The 19,444-nt window shown below is 42.7% G+C and overlaps 1 protein-coding gene across 2 annotated transcripts; it reads left to right on the top strand.

Moving 5' to 3' along the window:
- The first annotated feature begins 7,371 nt into the window (after positions 1-7,371).
- Positions 7,372-10,560, top strand: LOC118367209 (sperm axonemal maintenance protein CFAP97D1-like). 2 transcript variants are annotated; one of them, XM_035750374.2, is made up of 5 exons: positions 7,372-7,783; positions 7,999-8,079; positions 8,306-8,418; positions 9,463-9,636; positions 10,180-10,560. In XM_035750374.2, exons 1-5 carry the CDS (start codon positions 7,688-7,690, stop codon positions 10,295-10,297), a joined length of 582 nt encoding a protein of 193 aa, XP_035606267.1. In that variant the 5' UTR covers positions 7,372-7,687; the 3' UTR covers positions 10,298-10,560. The 2 variants fall into 2 exon arrangements, with proteins under 2 accessions (XP_035606267.1, XP_035606266.1); XM_035750373.2 differs by having other exon boundaries at positions 7,373-7,783; positions 8,300-8,418.
- The last annotated feature ends 8,884 nt before the right edge of the window (positions 10,561-19,444 follow it).

Here is a 19,444-nt window from a genome sequence, read left to right as displayed (position 1 = left end):
TCCAAATTGATCCCGCTCCAGAGTACAGGACTCGGTGTAATGCTCATTCCTTTGACAATGAACGTGAATCTGACCATTACCCCCGGTGAGACAATTCCGCGACTCGTCAGTGAATAGCACTTTTTGCCAGTCCTGTCTGGTCCGGCGACGGTGGGTTAGAGCCCATAGGCGACATTGTTGCCGGTGATGTCTGGTGAGAACAGGCCCTCAGTCCAGCCTCTCTCAGCCTATTGCGGTCAGTTTGAGGGATTGTGTGTTCTTGGTGTAACTCGGGCAGTTGTTGTTGACATCCTGTACCTGTCCCGCAGGTGTGATGTTCGGATGTACCGATCCTGTGCAGGTGTTGTTACATGTGGTCTACCACTGCGAGGACAATCAGCTGTCCGTTTTGTCTCCTTGTAGTACTGTCTTAGGCATCTCACAGTATGGACATGGCAATTTATTGCCCTGGCCACATCTGCAGTCCTCATGCCTCCTTGCAGCATGCCTAAAGCATGTTCACGCAGATGAGCAGGGACCCTGGGCATGTTTCTTTTGGTGTTTTCAGAGTCAGTAGAAAGCCCTCTTTTAGTGTCATCTAAGTTTTCATAACTGTGACCGTAATTTTTTTTATTTTACCGTTATTTTACCAGGTAAGTTGACTGAGAACACATTCTCATTTACAGCAACTTCCTGGGGAATAGCTTCAGGGGAAAGGAGGGGGATGAATGAGCCAATTGTAAGCTTGCCTACCGTCTGTAAGCTGTTAGTGTCTTAATGACTGTTCCACAGGTGCATGTTCATTAATTGTTAATGGTTCATTGAACAAGCATGGGAAACCGTGTATAAACCCTTTACAATGAAGATCTGTGAAGATATTTGGATTTTTACGAAGAATCTTAGAAAAACAGGGTCCTGAAAAAGGGACGTTTATTTTTTTGCTGAGTTTTCATTTCTCCGAACGTCAAATTTTGAAGTGCTTTTTAAATCTCTGGGTTGACTTCTCCAAAAGTAACATTTTGATGTTAATGGTTAAGGTTTTGGATAGGGTTAAAACATTACGTTTCTGCATTCAGTCTGAATGGTTAAATTAAGGGTTAAGATTTAGGATAACAGTTTAAACCAAAAAAGAAAAACTGGGTGTCTACAACTAAGATTGAACATTGGACATTCACATCTGGAGTCATGGGATTACACCTATCTGCCACCCCAATCCACAGTGTTTTTTAACAAAACCCAAGTCTACATGATGGTAATAGAGCTCACTGTTACCACTAGTGGCTGGTTTTGAAGGCATTTCCCATCATCCTCAGGACATGGACATGAAAACATGCAAAATAATCAAACTAATTACTTTATCTAACCTCTTATACAAAGACTCAATTTGTGTAAGAAAAACATACGGTTTCAATAAGTAACCAGGCTGACATGACAATCAGATTCTAGCTGCTTGTCTTAAGGACCTGTATACCTAATACTGTAGATGGCTGTCTGGGTGTAATCATATTTAACTGCTGTGTTGTTAAGTTGCTATGGAGAAGAATCTCTGTGTCGGGGCCAAGAAAACAAACAACTGCTGTGTGATTTGTGCTGCTGATGGAAATATCTTCATCAAAGAGCACATAGAACTCTACTGTGTATAATAGGTCTTTAAAGAAATAATGAGAGGGAAGGACAGAGCAAGATAAAGAGGGAGACCCACAAACAGATAACTGCCCACCTGTATTATACAAGGTTGTGAATTGGCTTTTCATGGTCTGGAATATGTTGACTTATTGTGCAGAGGTTACTGGACTTTGTGTCCCACGTTGGGAAGAAAGAGACAGAACCCACTCTGTTGTGGTGCAGAAACGCATGTCTCCCCTTACACAACTAAGCAACAAATTAGATGGGAAACATTTTACTGCGCATAATTCATTCATGAGGGGTCCTTCAGCAGTGTAATGCTGCGTGGGGGGGTAATTAATTGGCCCTGGTGGGTGTCCTAGACTTCTAATAAGAAATGTAAATGTTCGCTTCCTGTTGTAAAAATGTTCCTTGGCGTGCCCAAATGTTTAGCTGTGGAGGAGAATCTCAAGGGATATCCCTCATCTTTTTGATATGTTCACTGAGCATCTACAAAGTGACCTGGTGAAACTTCTGACATGACAATGTCATATCACTAGTATTTTATGGTCCTTCTGTGGCTCAGTTGGTAGAGCATGGCGCTTGTAACGCCAGGGTAGTGGGTTCGATTCCCGGGACCACCCATACGTAGAATGTATGCACACATGACTGTAAGTCGCTTTGGATAAAAGCGTCAGCTAAATGGCATATATTATTATATTATTATACATCCACTATTTAAATTATACATCTGATACACACTTGTGGTTGACTTTTATATTTCTAATGCTCAAGTATATTTTCACTTTCATGATATTTTAAAATAACTTTTATGCCATGCCAGTGAACTGAAGTTGTTTTAAACAGCCATATGGAAAAGCCAATTTATACTTCCAGCGCCGACAGAGATGGCGCCTCGCTTCGCGTTCCTAGGAAACTATGCAGTTTTTTGTTTTTTTACGTGTTATTTCTTACATTAGTACCCCAGGTCATCTTAGGTTTCATTACATACAGTCGAGAAGAACTACTGAATATAAGATCAGCGTCAACTCACCATCAGTACGACAAAGAATATGTTTTTCGCGACGCGGATCCTGTGTTTTGTCTTGCAAACAGGACAACGGAATGGATCCCATGCAGCGACCCAAAAAAACGACTCCGAAAAAGAGGGAAACGAGGCGGTCTTCTGGTCAGACTCCGGAGACGGGCACACCGTGCACCACTCCCTAGCATTCTTCTTGCCAATGTCCAGTCTCTTGACAACAAGGTTGATGAAATCCGAGCAAGGGTAGCATTCCAGAGGGACATCAGAGACTGTAACTTTCTTTGCTTCACGGAAACATGGCTCACTGGAGAGACGCTATCCGAGGCGGTGCAGCCAACGGGTTTCTCCACGCATCGCGCCGACAGAAAAAACATATTTCTGGTAAGAAGAGGGGCGGGGGCGTATGCCTTATGGCTAACGAGACATGGTGTGATGAAAGAAACACACAGGAACTCAAATCCTTCTGTTCACCTGATTTAGAATTCCTCACAATCAAATGTAGACCGCATTATCTACCAAGAGAATTCTCTTCGATTATAATCACAGCCGTATATATCATCCCCCAAGCAGACACATCGATGGCTCTGAAAGAACTTTATTTAATTCTTTGCAAACTGGAAACCATTTATCCGGAGGCTGCATTCATTGTATCTGGGGATTTTAACAAGGCTAATCTGAAAACAAGACTCCCTAAATTTTATCAGCATAGCGCAACCAGGGGTGGAAAAACCTTGGATCATTGTTACTCTAATTTCCGCGACGCATATAAGGCCCTGCCCCGCCCCCCTTTCGGAAAAGCTGACCACGACTCCATTTTGTTGATCCCTGCCTACAGACAGAAACTAAAACAAGAGGCTCCCACGCTGAGGTCTGTCCAACGCTGGTCCGACCAAGCTGACTCCACACTCCAAGACTGCTTCCATCACGTGGACTGGGATATGTTTCGTATTGCGTCAGATAACAATATTGACGAATACCCTGATTCGGTGTGCGTGTTCATTAGAACGTGCTTTGAAGATGTCGTTCCCATAGCAACGATTAAAACATTCCCTAACCAGAAACCGTGGATTGATGGCAGCATTCGCGTGAAACTGAAAGCGCGAACCACTGCTTTTAATCAGGGCAAGGTGTCTGGTAACATGACCGAATACAAACAGTGCAGCTATTCCCTCCGCAAGGCTATCAAACAAGCTAAGCGTCAGTACAGAGACAAAGTAGAATCTCAATTCAACGGCTCAGACACAAGAGGCATGTGGCAGGGTCTACAGTCAATCACGGACTACAAGAAGAAATCCACCCCAGTCATGGACCAGGATGTCTTACTCCCAGGCAGACGAAATAACTTTTTTGCCCGCTTTGAGGACAATACAGTGCCACTGACACGGCCTGCAACGAAAACATGTGGTCTCTCCTTCACTGCAGCCGAGGTGAGTAAGACATTTAAACGTGTTAACCCTCGCAAGGCTGCAGGCCCAGACGGCATCCCCAGCCGCGCCGTCAGAGCATGCGCAGACCAGCTGGCCGGTGTGTTTACGGACATATTCAATCAATCCCTATACCAGTCTGCTGTTCCCACATGCTTCAAGAGGGCCACCATTGTTCCTGTTCCCAAGAAAGCTAAGGTAACTGAGCTAAACGACTACCGCCCCGTAGCACTCACTTCCGTCATCATGAAGTGCTTTGAGAGACTAGTCAAGGACCATATCACCTCCACCCTACCTGACACCCTAGACCCACTCCAATATGCTTACCGCCCAAATAGGTCCACAGACGATGCAATCTCAACCACACTGCACACTGCCCTAACCCATCTGGACAAGAGGAATACCTATGTGAGAATGCTGTTCATCGACTACAGCTCGGCATTCAACACCATAGTACCCTCCAAGCTCGTCATCAAGCTCGAGACCCTGGGTCTCGACCCCGCCCTGTGCAACTGGGTACTGGACTTCCTGAAGGGCCGCCCCCAGGTGGTGAGGGTAGGCAACAACATCTCCTCCCCGCTGATCCTCAACACTGGGGCCCCACAAGGGTGCGTTCTGAGCCCTCTCCTGTACTCCCTGTTCACCCACGACTGCATGGCCACGCACGCCTCCAACTCAATCATCAAGTTTGTGGACGACACAACAGTGGTAGGCTTGATTACCAACAACGACGAAACGGCCTACAGGGAGGAGGTGAGGGCCCTCGGAGTGTGGTATCAGGAAAATAACCTCACACTCAACGTCAACAAAACTAAGGAGATGATTGTGGACTTCAGGAAACAGCAGAGGGAACACCCCCCTATCCACATCGATGGAACAGTAGTGGAGAGGGTAGCAAGTTTTAAGTTCCTCGGCATACACATCACAGACAAACTGAATTGGTCCACTCACACAGACAGCATTGTGAAGAAGGCGCAGCAGCGCCTCTTCAACCTCAGGAGGCTGAAGAAATTCGGCTTGTCACCAAAAGCACTCACAAACTTCTACAGATGCACAATCGAGAGCATCCTGGCGGGCTGTATCACCGCCTGGTACGGCAACTGCTCCGCCCTCAACCGTAAGGCTCTCCAGAGGGTAGTGAGGTCTGCACAACGCATCACCGGGGGCAAACTACCTGCCCTCCAGGACACCTACACCACCCGATGTTACAGGAAGGCCATAAAGATCATCAAGGACATCAACCACCTGAGCCACTGCCTGTTCACCCCGCTATCATCTAGAAGGCGAGGTCAGTACAGGTGCATCAAAGCTGGGACCGAGAGACTGAAAAACAGCTTCTATCTCAAGGCCATCAGACTGTTAAACAGCCACCACTAACATTGAGTGGCTCCTGCCAACACACTGACACTGACTCAACTCCAGCCACTTTAATAATGGGAATTGATGGGAAATTATGTAAATATATCACTCGCCACTTTAAACAATGTTACCTTATATAATGTTACTTACCCTACATTATTAATCTCATATGCATACGTATATACTGTGCTCTATATCATCGACTGCATCCTTATTTAATACATGTATCAATAGCCACTTTGTTTACATACTCATCTCATATGTATATACTGTATTCGATACCATCTACTGTATCTTACCTATGCTGCTCTGTACCATCACTCATTCATATATCCTTATGTACATATTCTTTTTCCCCTTACACTGTGTATAAGACAGTAGTTTTGGAATTGTTAGTTTGATTACTTGTTGGTTATTACTGCATTGTCGGAACTAGAAGCACAAGCATTTCGCTACACTCGCATTAACATCTACTAACCATGTGTATATGACAAATAGAATTTGATTTGATTTGAAGTCTGTTGACTTTGTGTTTTGAATGTGTGTATTGTTGTATTCGGCTGAGACAACTCTCTGTATTTTAAATTTGTCAAATAAATAAATGTATTCATATTTGGCTCTGGTTTCACAGATTTTCATCTAATGAACTGTACAAACCCAAGTTCCACGTTTGACAGGCAGGTGGAGGTGCTGTGCTGTAAAAGTCCATTCATGACAGCTCATTTCTGAGCCTTAATGAAAAGTTTTTGCAATGTCAACATTCAGAAATCAGAGCATCAGCCCATTTACCATTTCGGTAAAACTTTCTGAAGCCTATATGCATAATACATTATACATGTACTCATAATGCACTTTGATAGAGTAATAATGCAGTAAAAGCAGAGCTATAAAGATGCACGTAAAGACTTATAATTCTGCATACAAATCATAATCACTTATAATATACAGCAACATAGTGCTTCATAATTTCTGGCATTATGCATATGGCCTTCATAGAAAGGGTTTCCATAAATGCACCACAATTATTTTATTTTAAAATAATGCCATGTGTTTTGGCCGGATATTGCCCCTTAATTAGAAGCCTAAAGCAGTAAAGTTAAGTTTAAAATCAAGATTTGATCTGTGATTTATGACATCAATATCTCCCTGGGAGGCTTTTGTAAATTGGCTTTGTTTACTGGGGAGTGTTGGTGCAATGTTAGTTTCCAGGTAACTGTTACTAAGGGTATTAATTGTTGCTCTTCAGTAGAAAACTACATGAAAACGATGCAGTCTTGTTTTGATTTATAAGAGTGAGTGTAAAAATGGGTCAGTAACAATAACTTCAAAGTGAACATTCTGAAAAGTCAAATTTTGGTGTTGAAAGATGTTATGACCTTAAACTGGTAATATCTTGGCCTTGCTGGCAGTCCACTTGCTGCATACTTGCACGACACAGAAAAGCCAAGCAGAAATTGGTTGAATAATATATATAATATATAGATCTCCAATATTTGAAATACTTGAGTATTAATGCAGTTTTTGCACTATTCCATTGGTTCCATTGTACCTGATAAGCAAAGTCAAGCGCACTTCAAGTATTTCAAACGATAGATATGTTGGCTTTTCGGGTCTGAATCCAAGGTCATAACACTAAAAAGGACCGTCTCTATATTAGGGAGAAATATAGATAGACCACGATGCATTTCTGCCCACAGACAGAGTAGGATTTTTATACTTTCTGTATTATATCATAACCATGTAATAGAAGATTTGCAATTAACATTTTTGTGGAGAATCACTTCTCAAGGCTCAAGAAGACGTTTATATTCTCACTCTTTCAACAGGTTCTCGCCACACCATTTATCTCATCCTCTAATGCCTCGCCCTCCCTTTGTGGAACTTGTTAAGCAAGCAGAGTGTTTGAAGACATTTATTAATCTCCACTCTATGCCGTTGCTGTCATGGAAACCTGGGTATGACTGAAAACAGACTGCAGTCTTTCTGAGCTGTGTATGCAGTGGCTAGACATTAGCAAAGCAGAGAAGGCTGTGTGTGGGGCATCTGGCAGTGCTGTGCTGGAGGTAGGTTACAGTAAGTTGACAGTACTTGGCAGTTGACAGTGGTTCTACTAGCTAACAGAAGTTGTAGGAAACAGACTAAAAACAGACTCCAACTCTCCGAGCGAGCTCCATATGCAGTAGATAGAGAAGGCCACAGGGCAGGGGTAACAGTGTAGGACAATTCTTAGGTTGACTGGAGGTAGACTGGGACCGATAGTGCAAGTACTGCAGCCATGCAACACCTGTTGTACCAGCCACTGCTTCTCAATGGAAACAAATACCTGCAGCAGAAGTGGGACAAGGCCTCCTATGAAATGCATCTGAGAAAGGTAAGCGAAAGCTGCTTTGATGCTAAAATCAAAGGCTATCAACAATGTTGGAGATATCCTTAACATATTGACAATATTAATTTAACATTGTCATTAGCTGTTGTTTTTCAAAGTATTGTCATATTCCTGAGTCATCAATTGTCCTTTTTTGTGCTTCCACAAAACAAGTAAAAATGTCCAGTGTTGTTGACCTTTACTGTCATTTTTTTGTCAAGGTCAAATCAGCGAAACCCACCATCGACACAACTGCACCTAAAACCTATCGTCACCTTGACCTCAAAATGAAGAAACAAAAGGTGATAAAGGATCTCTAAGTCGTGTCATTTCACCATGTATCCATCAAAGAGTCCCTTTTCTGAACTTTTGAGCTGGTAAATGTGTCTTTTGAGAAAGCTTACCAATACGTCTGTCCCAGGCTTTCCTTGAACATCCTTAGTAGTTGTTACCTTGTATTTTGTTGTTGCTGTTTTGGTTGGCTTTACTTGTTTTTGTCTTTCTTAATGTTTCCTCAATAAGTTTCAGGAGCAAAGCATGTCCAAAATTCAGAGGGAAAACAATATGCTGCTTGAGAAAATATCTCACATCATGAGTACTACTGGTCGCATCGACAACAGGAACGACTATGAAAACAAAAGGTATAGTGTTTACCTCCAGTCTCTTCAGGGGTGTGGCTTTAAATCCCACTGCTGACACCAATATTAATTGGTAACAGCTAAACAGTGGTGGAAAAGATAACCAATTGTCATACTTGGGAAAAGTAAAGATGCCGTAATAGAAAATGACTGTAAAAGTGAAAGTCACCCAGTAAAATACTACTTGAGTAAAAATCTAAAGATATTTGGTTTTAAATATACTTAAGTATCGGAAGTAAAAGTATAAATTATTTCAAATTCCTTATGTTAAAGGAAAACTCCACCCAAAAATGATTTTGGTATTTGTTTCATTAGTTTATTGTTGACATAGTCAAAAAATGTTTTGCTAGTCAAAATGCATCATACGGGGATGATATCTGTATTTTGAAAGTAACATATTTAGGAAATATGTTAACAATGGACTAATGAAATGAAACAAATCCCAAAATATTGTTTTGGGGTGGAACTGTCCTTTAAGCAACCCAGATGGCACCATTTTCTTTTTTTTATGTATGGAAAGCTAGGGGTACCCTCCAATAACCAAACATCATTCATAAATGAAGCTTGTGTGTTTAGTGTGTCAGAGAATCAGAGGCAGTAGGGATGACTAGCGATGTTCTCTTGATAAGTGTTTGAATTGGTGATAAGTGCATTTTTCTGTCCTGCTAAGCATTCAAAATGTAACGAGTACATGTGGGTGTCAGGGAAAATGTATGGAGTAAAAAGTACATTATTTTCTTTAGGAATGTAGTCAAGTAAAAGCTGTCATATATAAATAGTAAAGTACAGATACCGCAACAAAAATACATAAGTACAGTACACCACTGCAGCTAAAGCAGGTGTGGACCCACTCAGCTTGCACAGGGCAAGCACATTAATTGTGCCACAATGGTCTAGACCTTTTGGTAGAGGCAGTAGTATGCTTAAATTCAGGGAGGCTTCACCAGGTCCGAAAATGTCCATGTTCATAAACTTACTAGCATCCTATTGTACCTCAACTCAATGGCCTACACACAATAGAAAACCTTTTTTCCCTTGGAATGGTAGTCTCTGCAGAGAGATGCAACAGCAGGAGTTGCTCCGTATCACCAAAGATAACCAGTTGATCCTTCTTCGTCTGACCCAGTGCCAGCCTCACTACAGCATAAAGGACTGGCATGAGGACTGGCTCAAGACAATCAAGCTCATGGAGAGCATTGCACGATATCCACGAAGAGTGAGGTGAGTTCTGTGCATCACATACAGGCGAGTGGCAGATCTTACTCAAAACATAACACATTATTGAAATGTATATTAAAGCCCCAGTGCAGTCAAACATGTGATGTTCCTATGTTTTATATGTAGTTCCACACTATGAGATTGGAATAATACTGTACAATTGTGAAATTATGATAATGCCCTTTTAGTGTAAGAGCTGTTTGAAAAGACTGAAATTTTGGTGGGATGGAGTTTTTGCAGGCCTGGTGGCACAACCAGGCGATACATTTGTAAATAGATCAATAAGAAAGAGTTCCAAACCTCTCTGTCAATAACAGATATTTTTCAGTTTTACCCATCCGCACTCAGACTACGCCCAGACAGTCCTAGCAAAAATCTTGCTTTAGAAATTGCTTTTTGCTAAGAAGCTATTTTGTTTATTTTTGAGAGAAAGAAATATAGAAAAAAGGTACTTAATTGTTACCCATAAATTATTTGATATTCAGATAAAAACGACTGCATTGGACCTTTTTAAAATATGCATATAATTTGATGCCAATCCTATAGGGACAACGCCAGGCCAGTAATGAAGAGCAGCAACACTGAGACTGAAGAAAAGGACAGTCTTCATGCGGAACAGAGCTCACACAGCAGCATCACTCACAATGGCAAAAGGGGAGTGTGAGGAAGAACCTGATCAACAGGAAGAGGATGCGGGCCTGTAGGAAACACCAAACAAAGGTCCCACATCTGAAAGTCCCCCAATACCTGAACCCCCTCACACACCTGACACACCAGTCAAAGACTGAGAATAGGTGTAAGCACAAGGACATTAAGAAGGGGTGAAGTAATTTGTCTATTTGGTAGATTATTTACATTTTCAATGTCTCCAGATGTTCTTTGAAAATATATTACTGGCTTGTAGTATTAAAGGAATTTATAACTTCTCGTCTTGGGATCAGATGCCTTTGCCACCTTTATGCGAAATCAATGCATAATGCATGTTAGCTACACAATAAATAGTTGTCAAAACAAAGGTTCAATCAGAGGAAAGCGTCAGTGATTATATCATAAGACGGTTCGTTGCCTGTGAACGAGCTGGGCTAGAACAAAATTGACCTTTTTTTAAAGACATTAGCCTTCCATAACTTCACATGGCGATTAAATTAGGCTACCACATGTGCACAACTAAAACCACAGTATTTGTTCATCTTTTGGTTTAGGTTTTATGGTCAAGTCAAATGCAGCCTGTTATCACCAGGTAGAATACAAAACATATGTTTCATCGACACCAATGTACAGCTGTATAACAACTTTAATTGTAAACGGTATTAATATGTCAAACTAGCTACTGTTTTAATATCAACACCAATGTATAACAACCTGAAATTGGTTAAGACATTGTCAAAGGGGAACATTTTGGAAATTTGTCAAAGTACCTAAAGCTGTCTCACAGTAAGCACCTCTCTGTGTCATGAGGTTATGCAGCCCCCTGATGATTCTGACAGGTTTTTGGGCACATTCTTACCAAAGTTCTGTGAATAATTTAACATATTTTTACAGTACCATTCCAAAGTTTGGACACACTTACTAATTCTAATTTACTATTTTCTACATTGTAGAATAGTAGTGAAGACATAAACTCTGTAATAACAGATATGGAATCAAGTAGTTAACAAATCAAAATATGTTTTAGATTCTTCAAAGTAGCCACCCTTTGCCTTGTTGACAGCTTTGCACACTTGGCATTCTCTCAACCAACTTCACCTGGAATGCTGAGCACTTGTTGGCTACTTTTCCTTGACTTTGCAGGCCAACTCATTCCAAACTATCTCAATTGGGTTGAGGTTGGGTGATTGTGGAGGCCAGGTCATTTGATGCAGCACTCCATCACTCTCCTTCTTGGTCAAATAGCCCTTAAACCACCTGGAGGTGTGTTGGGTCATTGTCCTGTTGAAAAACAAATGATAGTGGGACTAAGTGCAAACCAGATAGGATGGCGTATCGCTGCAGAATGCTGTGGCAACCATGCTGGTTAAGTGTGCCTTGAATTCTAAATAAATCACTGACAGTCACCAGCAAAACATCATCACACCTTCTCCATGTTTTACGGTGGGACCCACACACACAGAGTTTATCTGTTCACCTACTCTGCGTCTCACTAAGACACGGCAGTTAGAACCAAAAATTGTAAATTAGATCAAAGGACAGATTTCCACTGGTCTAATGTCCATTGCTAGTGTTTCTTCACCCAAACAAGTCTCTTCTTCTTATGGGTGTCCTTTAGTAGTGGTTTCTTTGCAGCAGTTTGACCATGAAGGCCTGATTCACGCAGTCTCCTCTGAACAGTTGATGTTGAGATGTGCCTGTGAAGCATTTATTTGGGCTGCAATCTGAGGTGCAGTTAACTCTAATGAACTTATCCTCTGCAGCAGAGGTAAGTCTGGCTGATTATTTCCTGTGGCGGTCCTCATGAGAGCCAGTTTCAACATAGTGCTTGATGGTTTTTGCACCTGCACCTGAAGAAACTTTCAAAGTTCTTCATATTTTCCGAATTGACAGACCTTCATGTCTTAAAGTAATGATGGACTTTCATTTTTCTTTGCTTATTTGAGCTGTTCTTGCCATAATATGGACTTGGTATTTTACCAAATCTATCTAGCTATCTTCTGTATACCACCCTGACCTCGTCACAACACAACTGATTGGCTCAAACGGATTAAGATGGAAAGAAATTACACAGATTAACTTTTAAACGTGGCACACCTGTTAATTGAATCTCTTGCTGCTGGTGAGTCTCTGATCCACCTCTACGCAGACGACACCATTCTGTATACTTCTGGCCCTTCTTTGGACACTGTGTTAACAACCCTCCAGGCAAGCTTCAATGCCATACAACTCTCCTTCCGTGGCCTCCAATTGCTCTTAAATACCAGTAAAACTAAATGCATGCTCTTCAACCGATCGCTACCTGCACCTGCCCCCCTGTCCAACATCACTACTCTGGACGGCTCTGACTTAGAATACGTGGACAACTACAAATACTTAGGTGTCTGGTTAGACTGTAAACTCTCCTTCCAGACCCATATCAAACATCTCCAATCCAAAGTTAAATCTAGAATTGGCTTCCTATTTCACAACAAAGCATCCTTCACTCATGCTGCCATACATACCCTTGTAAAACTGACCATCCTACCAATCCTCGACTTTGGCGATGTCATTTACAAAATAGCCTCCAATACCCTACTCAACAAATTGGATGCAGTCTATCACAGTGCAATCCGTTTTGTCACCAAAGCCCCATATACTACCCACCATTGCGACCTGTACGCTCTCGTTGGCTGGCCCTCGCTTCATACTCGTCGACAAACCCACTGGCTCCAGGTCATCTACAAGAACCTGCTAGGTTAAGTCCCCCCTTATCTCAGCTCGCTGGTCACCATAGCATCTCCCACCTGTAACACACACTCCAGCAGGTTTATCTCTCTGGTCACCCCCAAAACCAATTCTTTCTTTGGCCGCCTCTCCTTCCAGTTCTCTGCTGCCAATGACTGGAACGAACTACAAAAATCTCTGAAACTGGAAACACTTATCTTCCTCACTAGCTTCAAGCACCAACTGTCAGAGCAGCTCACAGATTACTGCACCTGTACATAGCCCACCTATAATTTAGCCCAAACAACTACCTCTTTCCCTACTGTATTTAATTTATTTATTTATTTTGCTCCTTTGCACCCCATTATTTTTATTTCTACTTTGCACATTCTTCCATTGCAAATCTACCATTCCAGTGTTTTACTTGCTATTTTGTATTTACTTTGCCACCATGGAGTTTTTTTGCCTTTACTTCCCTTATCTCACCTCATTTGCTCACATCGTATATAGACTTGTTTATACTGTATTATTGACTGTATGTTTGTTTTACTCCATGTGTAACTCTGTGTCGTTGTATGTGTCGAACTGCTTTGCTTTATCTTGGCCAGGTCACAATTGTAAATGAGAACTTGTTCTCAACTTGCCTACCTGGTTATATAAAGGTGAAAATTTAAAAAATAAAAATAAATGGGGGTACAACTCCCACCAGCTGCACCCGAAGCGCCATCGTCACCGCTAGCTGCGGGTGACCGCACAGTGCCTCAGGGCATTGTTGAGGTGGCGCTGTCACTCCTTTCTCTCAGGTGGGGTGGAGATGCTGAGGATGTGCTACCAGGAGGTGGTCAGCACAGACGCCTCCCAGATCGGCAGGGGGAGGTGTAACCAAGGGCAGGTCGGCCAGCGGCTGTTGGCTACCCACTTGGAGCGGCAGGCCACATCGATACACTAGAGCTCTGAGCTGTACTGCTGGGCCTGCATCTGAATGGAAGACATGTCCTGGTGAGAATGGACAACACCACAGTGGTGGATTACATCAACCATCAGGGTGGACTGAGTTCCCACCGCCTCTATCTTATGGCACGGGTACTCCTTCTCTGGGCTCAGCGACGTCTAGCCTCTACTCGCAGCACATGCACCTGGCATCCTGAATGTGGCAGCAGATATGCTCTTGAGGGAGGGCCACCACCTTGGGACTGGAGCCTACATCCCCAAGTGGTGCAGCACCTGTGGAACAAGTTCAGGAGGGTGCAGGTGGACCTGTTTGCCTCCCTAGACAATGCACACTGCCCCCTGTGGTACTCCATGTCGAAGCCACCAGGGCCTCTGATCTGCTCTGGATCACGATTGGTCAGTGCTGGAGCTTTATGCATTTCCCCCTTTTCCACGGATCCAGGCTGTGCTGGACAGGACCAGGATGGCAGGGCATCATCTGCTTCTGGTGGCCCCATACTGGCTCCGACAACCCTGGTTCAGCCTTCCCCTGACCCTGTTGTCTGGGACAACTTGGCAACTTTCCCTGAGACCGGACCTGCTGTCTCAGGCCGGGGGAACTCTGTGGCATCCGAGACCGCACCGCCTCAGTCTGTGGGCTTGGCCACTGAACAGCACCAATGGTCCATGTTAGGTCTACACAAGGGTGTAATGAACACCATGCAGAGCGCAAAGGCACCGGCAACAACCGCGGCATAGCAGTTGCGCTGGCGGTTGTTCTGCTCTTGGTGTACTGGTATTGAGGTTGTGCCTGAGTCATGTGGGGTGCAGTATGTCATGCAATACCTGTAGTCTCGCTTGGATGAGGGTTTGATAGCCTCTACACTGAGAGTGTATTTGGCCGCTTTATTTTCCTGCCATATGGGGTGGATGGACAGGCCAGTCGGGTGCCATCCCTTGGTCTCCAGGTTTATGAAGGGGGTTCATCGCCTGCATCCAGCTAGGACCCGCTGAATGGCGAGCTGGGATCTGGATGTGGTCTTGGCAGCTTTGGCAAAACCGCCTTTTGAACCTTTGGAGTCTGCCTCCCATCTCTATGAAGGTAGCTTTCTTGGTAGCAATTACTTCCATGAAGAGGGTGGGTGAGCTCTATGCTCTTTCGCTAAGTTCTGAGTACCACCGGATGGACCCCGGGAGGAGTATATCTCTCCGCCCCAACCCTTCATTCCTCCCCAAGGTTCTGTCAGATAGGCATGTGAACATCCCTTTTATCCTGCCTGCTTACGACCCCCCGGCAGTGGTGGGGGAGTCTGGGCCTCCCTCCGGCATGCTGTTCCCTGTGAGGGCACTGGCTGCCAATGTGGAGTGAACATGGTCAGTGAGAACAACAGACCAGCTCTTTGTCTGCTATGGTGGGAGAGTCCTGGGGACTGGACTATCAAAGCAGAGGCTCTCGAACTGGATCGTGGACATGATTACAACAGTATACTGCCTGGCTGGCAGGCCAGTGCTGGGATCTGTGGTGGCACATTCAACACAAGGTGTGGCTGCGTCCTGGGCTCTACTGAGAGGAGTGCCCCTCACTGATATCTGTGCTGTGGCCAGCTGGGCTTCCTCTTGCACCTTTGCTAGGTACTATCGGGTAAATGTGGCACCTCCCCTTGCTGTTGGTTCAGTGGTCCTGGGCGTCGCCTCCCCTTCCGGGGACTGTGCCGGAATGCCGCCTTTAACATTGACGGTCCCGCACTGGGACTTCACCGTGGCTGGCCAGGTCCCTCTAGCACCGACTAAATCTGGTAGGGTATACCAATATATTGGAGTGATCCAATATAGTGAAACAAAACGAAGGTTACGTATGTAACCACGGTTATGTGAGCTACAGTGCCTTGTGAAAGTATTCGGCCCCCTTGAACTTTGCGACCTTTTGCCACATTTCAGGCTTCAAACATAAAGATATAAAACTGTATTTTTTGGTGAAGAATCAACAACAAGTGGGACACAATCATGAAGTGGAACGACATTTATTGGATATTTCAAACTTTTTTAACAAATCAAAAACTGAAAAATTGGGCGTGCAAAATTATTCAGCCCCCTTAAGTTAATACTTTGTAGCGCCACCTTTTGCTGCGATTACAGCTGTAAGTCGCTTGGGGTATGTCTCTATCAGTTTTGCACATCGAGAGACTGAAATTTTTTCCCATTCCTCCTTGCAAAACAGCTCGAGCTCAGTGAGGTTGGATGGAGAGCATTTGTGAACAGCAGTTTTCAGTTCTTTCCACAGATTCTCGATTGGATTCAGGTCTGGACTTTGACTTGGCCATTCTAACACCTGGATATGTTTATTTTTGAACCATTCCATTGTAGATTTTTCTTTATGTTTTGGATCATTGTCTTGTTGGAAGACAAATCTCCGTCCCAGTCTCAGGTCTTTTACAGACTCCATCAGGTTTTCTTCCAGAATGGTCCTGTATTTGGCTCCATCCATCTTCCCATCAATTTTAACCATCTTCCCCGTCCCTGCTGAAGAAAATCAACGCTAGTTTCTTGTTATTGTTGCTAACTATCTGGCCACACAAAAGTGACATAGTAATCAAACATTGTAAATATATAACATACTAAATAAAGTACAAGAAGCATGCAGATAAAAGAAAACAGATTAAATTCAAATACTACTTTTTTATAGCCTGTAGAGACATTGTTTGCCCATGTGCAAAGTGAGTGCAGTAGCAGCATTGGAATATATGAAAGTATATACACATTAGTAGTGCAGTAAGGTGACAACTATTGGTCTGGTAGACATAAGTCATTTCAGAGTGCAGAACATTAATAAATAGTAAGTGTGTGGTAGGGTACAGTAGTCAGCCCAGGGTTCAGCTTTTGGAACAGTCTTGTGACTTGAAGTTAAGGGCTGGCTTTGAGACAGCTGCTCCGAGTCTGTCGACCCTCACTGAAGCGATCTCTTTCCCCCGTGCGCTGCCAACTCCCGCTTTCACAATCGGAGACCCCTTTCAGGTAACGGGTGATCTAAGTCTGACCAACTCATATACGTGGCATCCCGGGTTGCAGGTTCTTCCGAATGGCTCCTATACACAAAGAAATAACATTCAGATGCATTTGAATCGCACATTTAAAAATATCAAAACTTATTGTGAAGAATGGTCTTCAGAAGCAAGTCCCTGAAACCGGCCTTATACCCTGCCCCAGTCCAAGTTGTGGCGATGGCGAGACGGTTTGACAGAAAGGAAGGTAGCACATCAGCTTTGCACATCTGGTTTTTGGCATTTTATTCCATTCTTTCTTGCAGACTTTCTCAAGCTCTGTTCAGTCTTTCCACAGATTCAAGTGTGGGCTTTGGCTGAGCCACTCAAGGACCTAAACATTCTTGTTCAAAAGCCATTCCAGCATTGCTTTGGCTATATGCTTGGGGTCATTGTCCTATTAAAATGTAAATCTTCACCCCAGTCTAAGGTCTTTTGCACTCTGAAACAAGTTCTCATCAAGGATTTACCTGTATTTTGCTCCATTCATTGTTCCCTCTATCCTTAAGTTTCTCAGTCCCTGCTGCTGAAAAGCATCCCCTTAGCATGATGCTGCCACCACCACTATTCATGGTAGGGATGGTTTTCGACAGGTGATTGACCTGTGCCTATTTTTTTCCTGACATATCGTTTTGCGTTTAGTCCAAAGAGTTTTTTGTCTTATCAGTCAACAGTCTTTCACGTGACTTTTTGCAAACTCCAGTTCTGCTGTCATGTGCCTTTTTCTCAGGAGTGGTGTCCGTCTGGCCACTCTCTGTGCACAATATTTTAGAGAAATACGTTTTTTGTGCATATGGAAAATGTCTTTAATCTTTTATTTCAGCTCACGAAAAATGGGACCAACACTTTACATATTGTATTTATATTTTTGTTCAGTGTTCATAGTGTATTTTGTAGTGTTACAGCCTGAATTAAAAATGAGATGTTGTGTCACTGGCAATATACCCTATAATGTCAGTGGAATTATGTAAAAATATATATATATATTTTTTTTTTTACAAATTTAAAGCTGAAATGTTTTGAATCAATAGGTATTCTACCCCTTTGCTATGGCAAGCCTAAATAAGTTCAGGAGTAAAAATGTGCTTAACAAGTCACATAAGTTGCATAGTCTCATTCTGTGTGCAATAATAGTGTTTAACAGGATTTTTGAATGACTACCTCATCCCTCTACCCCACACATACAATTATCTGTAAGTGCCCTCAGTCGAGCAGTGAATGTTAAACACAGATTCAACCACGAAGACCAGGGAGGTTTTCCAATGCCTCGCAAAGAAGGGCGCCTATTGATCGATGGGTAAAAATAAAAAAACGCTGATTTTGAATATCCCTTTGAGCATGGTGAAGTTCTGCATTACACTTTGTATGGTGTATCAATACACCCAGTCACTACAAAAAGACATGCAGCCTTCCTAACTCAGTTGACGGAGAGGATGGAAACCGCTCAGGGATTCCCCCAATAGTGACTTTAAAACAGTTATGGAGTTTAATGGCTGTGATAGGAAAAAACTGAGGCAGGATCAACAACATTGTAGTTACTCCACAATACTAATCTAAATGACAGAGTGAAAAGAAGGAAGCCTTTACAGAATAAAAATATCCAAAACATACATCCTATTTTTAACAAGGCACTATAGTGAAACTGCAGAAAATGTGGAAAATAAATTAACTTTGTCCTGAATACAAAGCATTATGTTTGGGGCAAATCCAACATTACACATCACTAAGTACAACTCTTCAAATTTAAGCATGGTGGTGGCTGCATCATGTGATGGGTATGCTTGTCATTGGCAAGTACTAGAGAGTATTTTTTAGGATAAAAATAAACTGAATAGACCTAAGCTCTGGCTAAATCTTAGAGCAAACCTGGTTCTGGCTGCTTTCCAATGGACACTGGGAAACAAATTCACCTTTCAGCCAGACAAAAACCCAATGCACAAGACCAAATGTATACACTGGAGTTGCTTACCAAGACGATATTGAATGTTCCTGAGTGGCCTAGTTAACATATTTTATTAAATCGTCTTGAAAATCTATGGTAAGACTTAAATGGCTGTCTAGCAATGATAAACAGCCAACTTGATAGAGCTTGAATAATTTTTTAAAGAATAAATGTGTAAATATTGTACAATCCAGTAGCACTAAGCTCTGTAATCGCTGCTCAAGGTGATTCTAATATGTGTTGACTCAGGGGTGTGAACACTTATGTAAATGAGATATTTCAGTATTTCATTTTCAATACATTTGGAAAATTGAAAACAATTATGTTTTCACTTTGTCATTAAGGGGTATTGTGTGTCGATGGGTGAGATTATTATTATTTTTTTGCACATATCTGCACATGTGACATAGTATGCAATTTTCGTGTACCACTTCTGGTCATGAGTGCTACTTTCAGAAGTACTGCATGGCTAAAAAGTATACAACATTTCCAGAGAATCTCTTTAAACAAAATGGACCCCATTTAATTTTTTTCTCTCAAATCTGGT

The sequence above is a fragment of the Oncorhynchus keta genome, chromosome 34 (assembly GCF_023373465.1).
Source record: "Oncorhynchus keta strain PuntledgeMale-10-30-2019 chromosome 34, Oket_V2, whole genome shotgun sequence".
NCBI lineage: Eukaryota > Metazoa > Chordata > Actinopteri > Salmoniformes > Salmonidae > Oncorhynchus > Oncorhynchus keta.
This window is presented reverse-complemented; position numbering and strand designations above follow the sequence as displayed.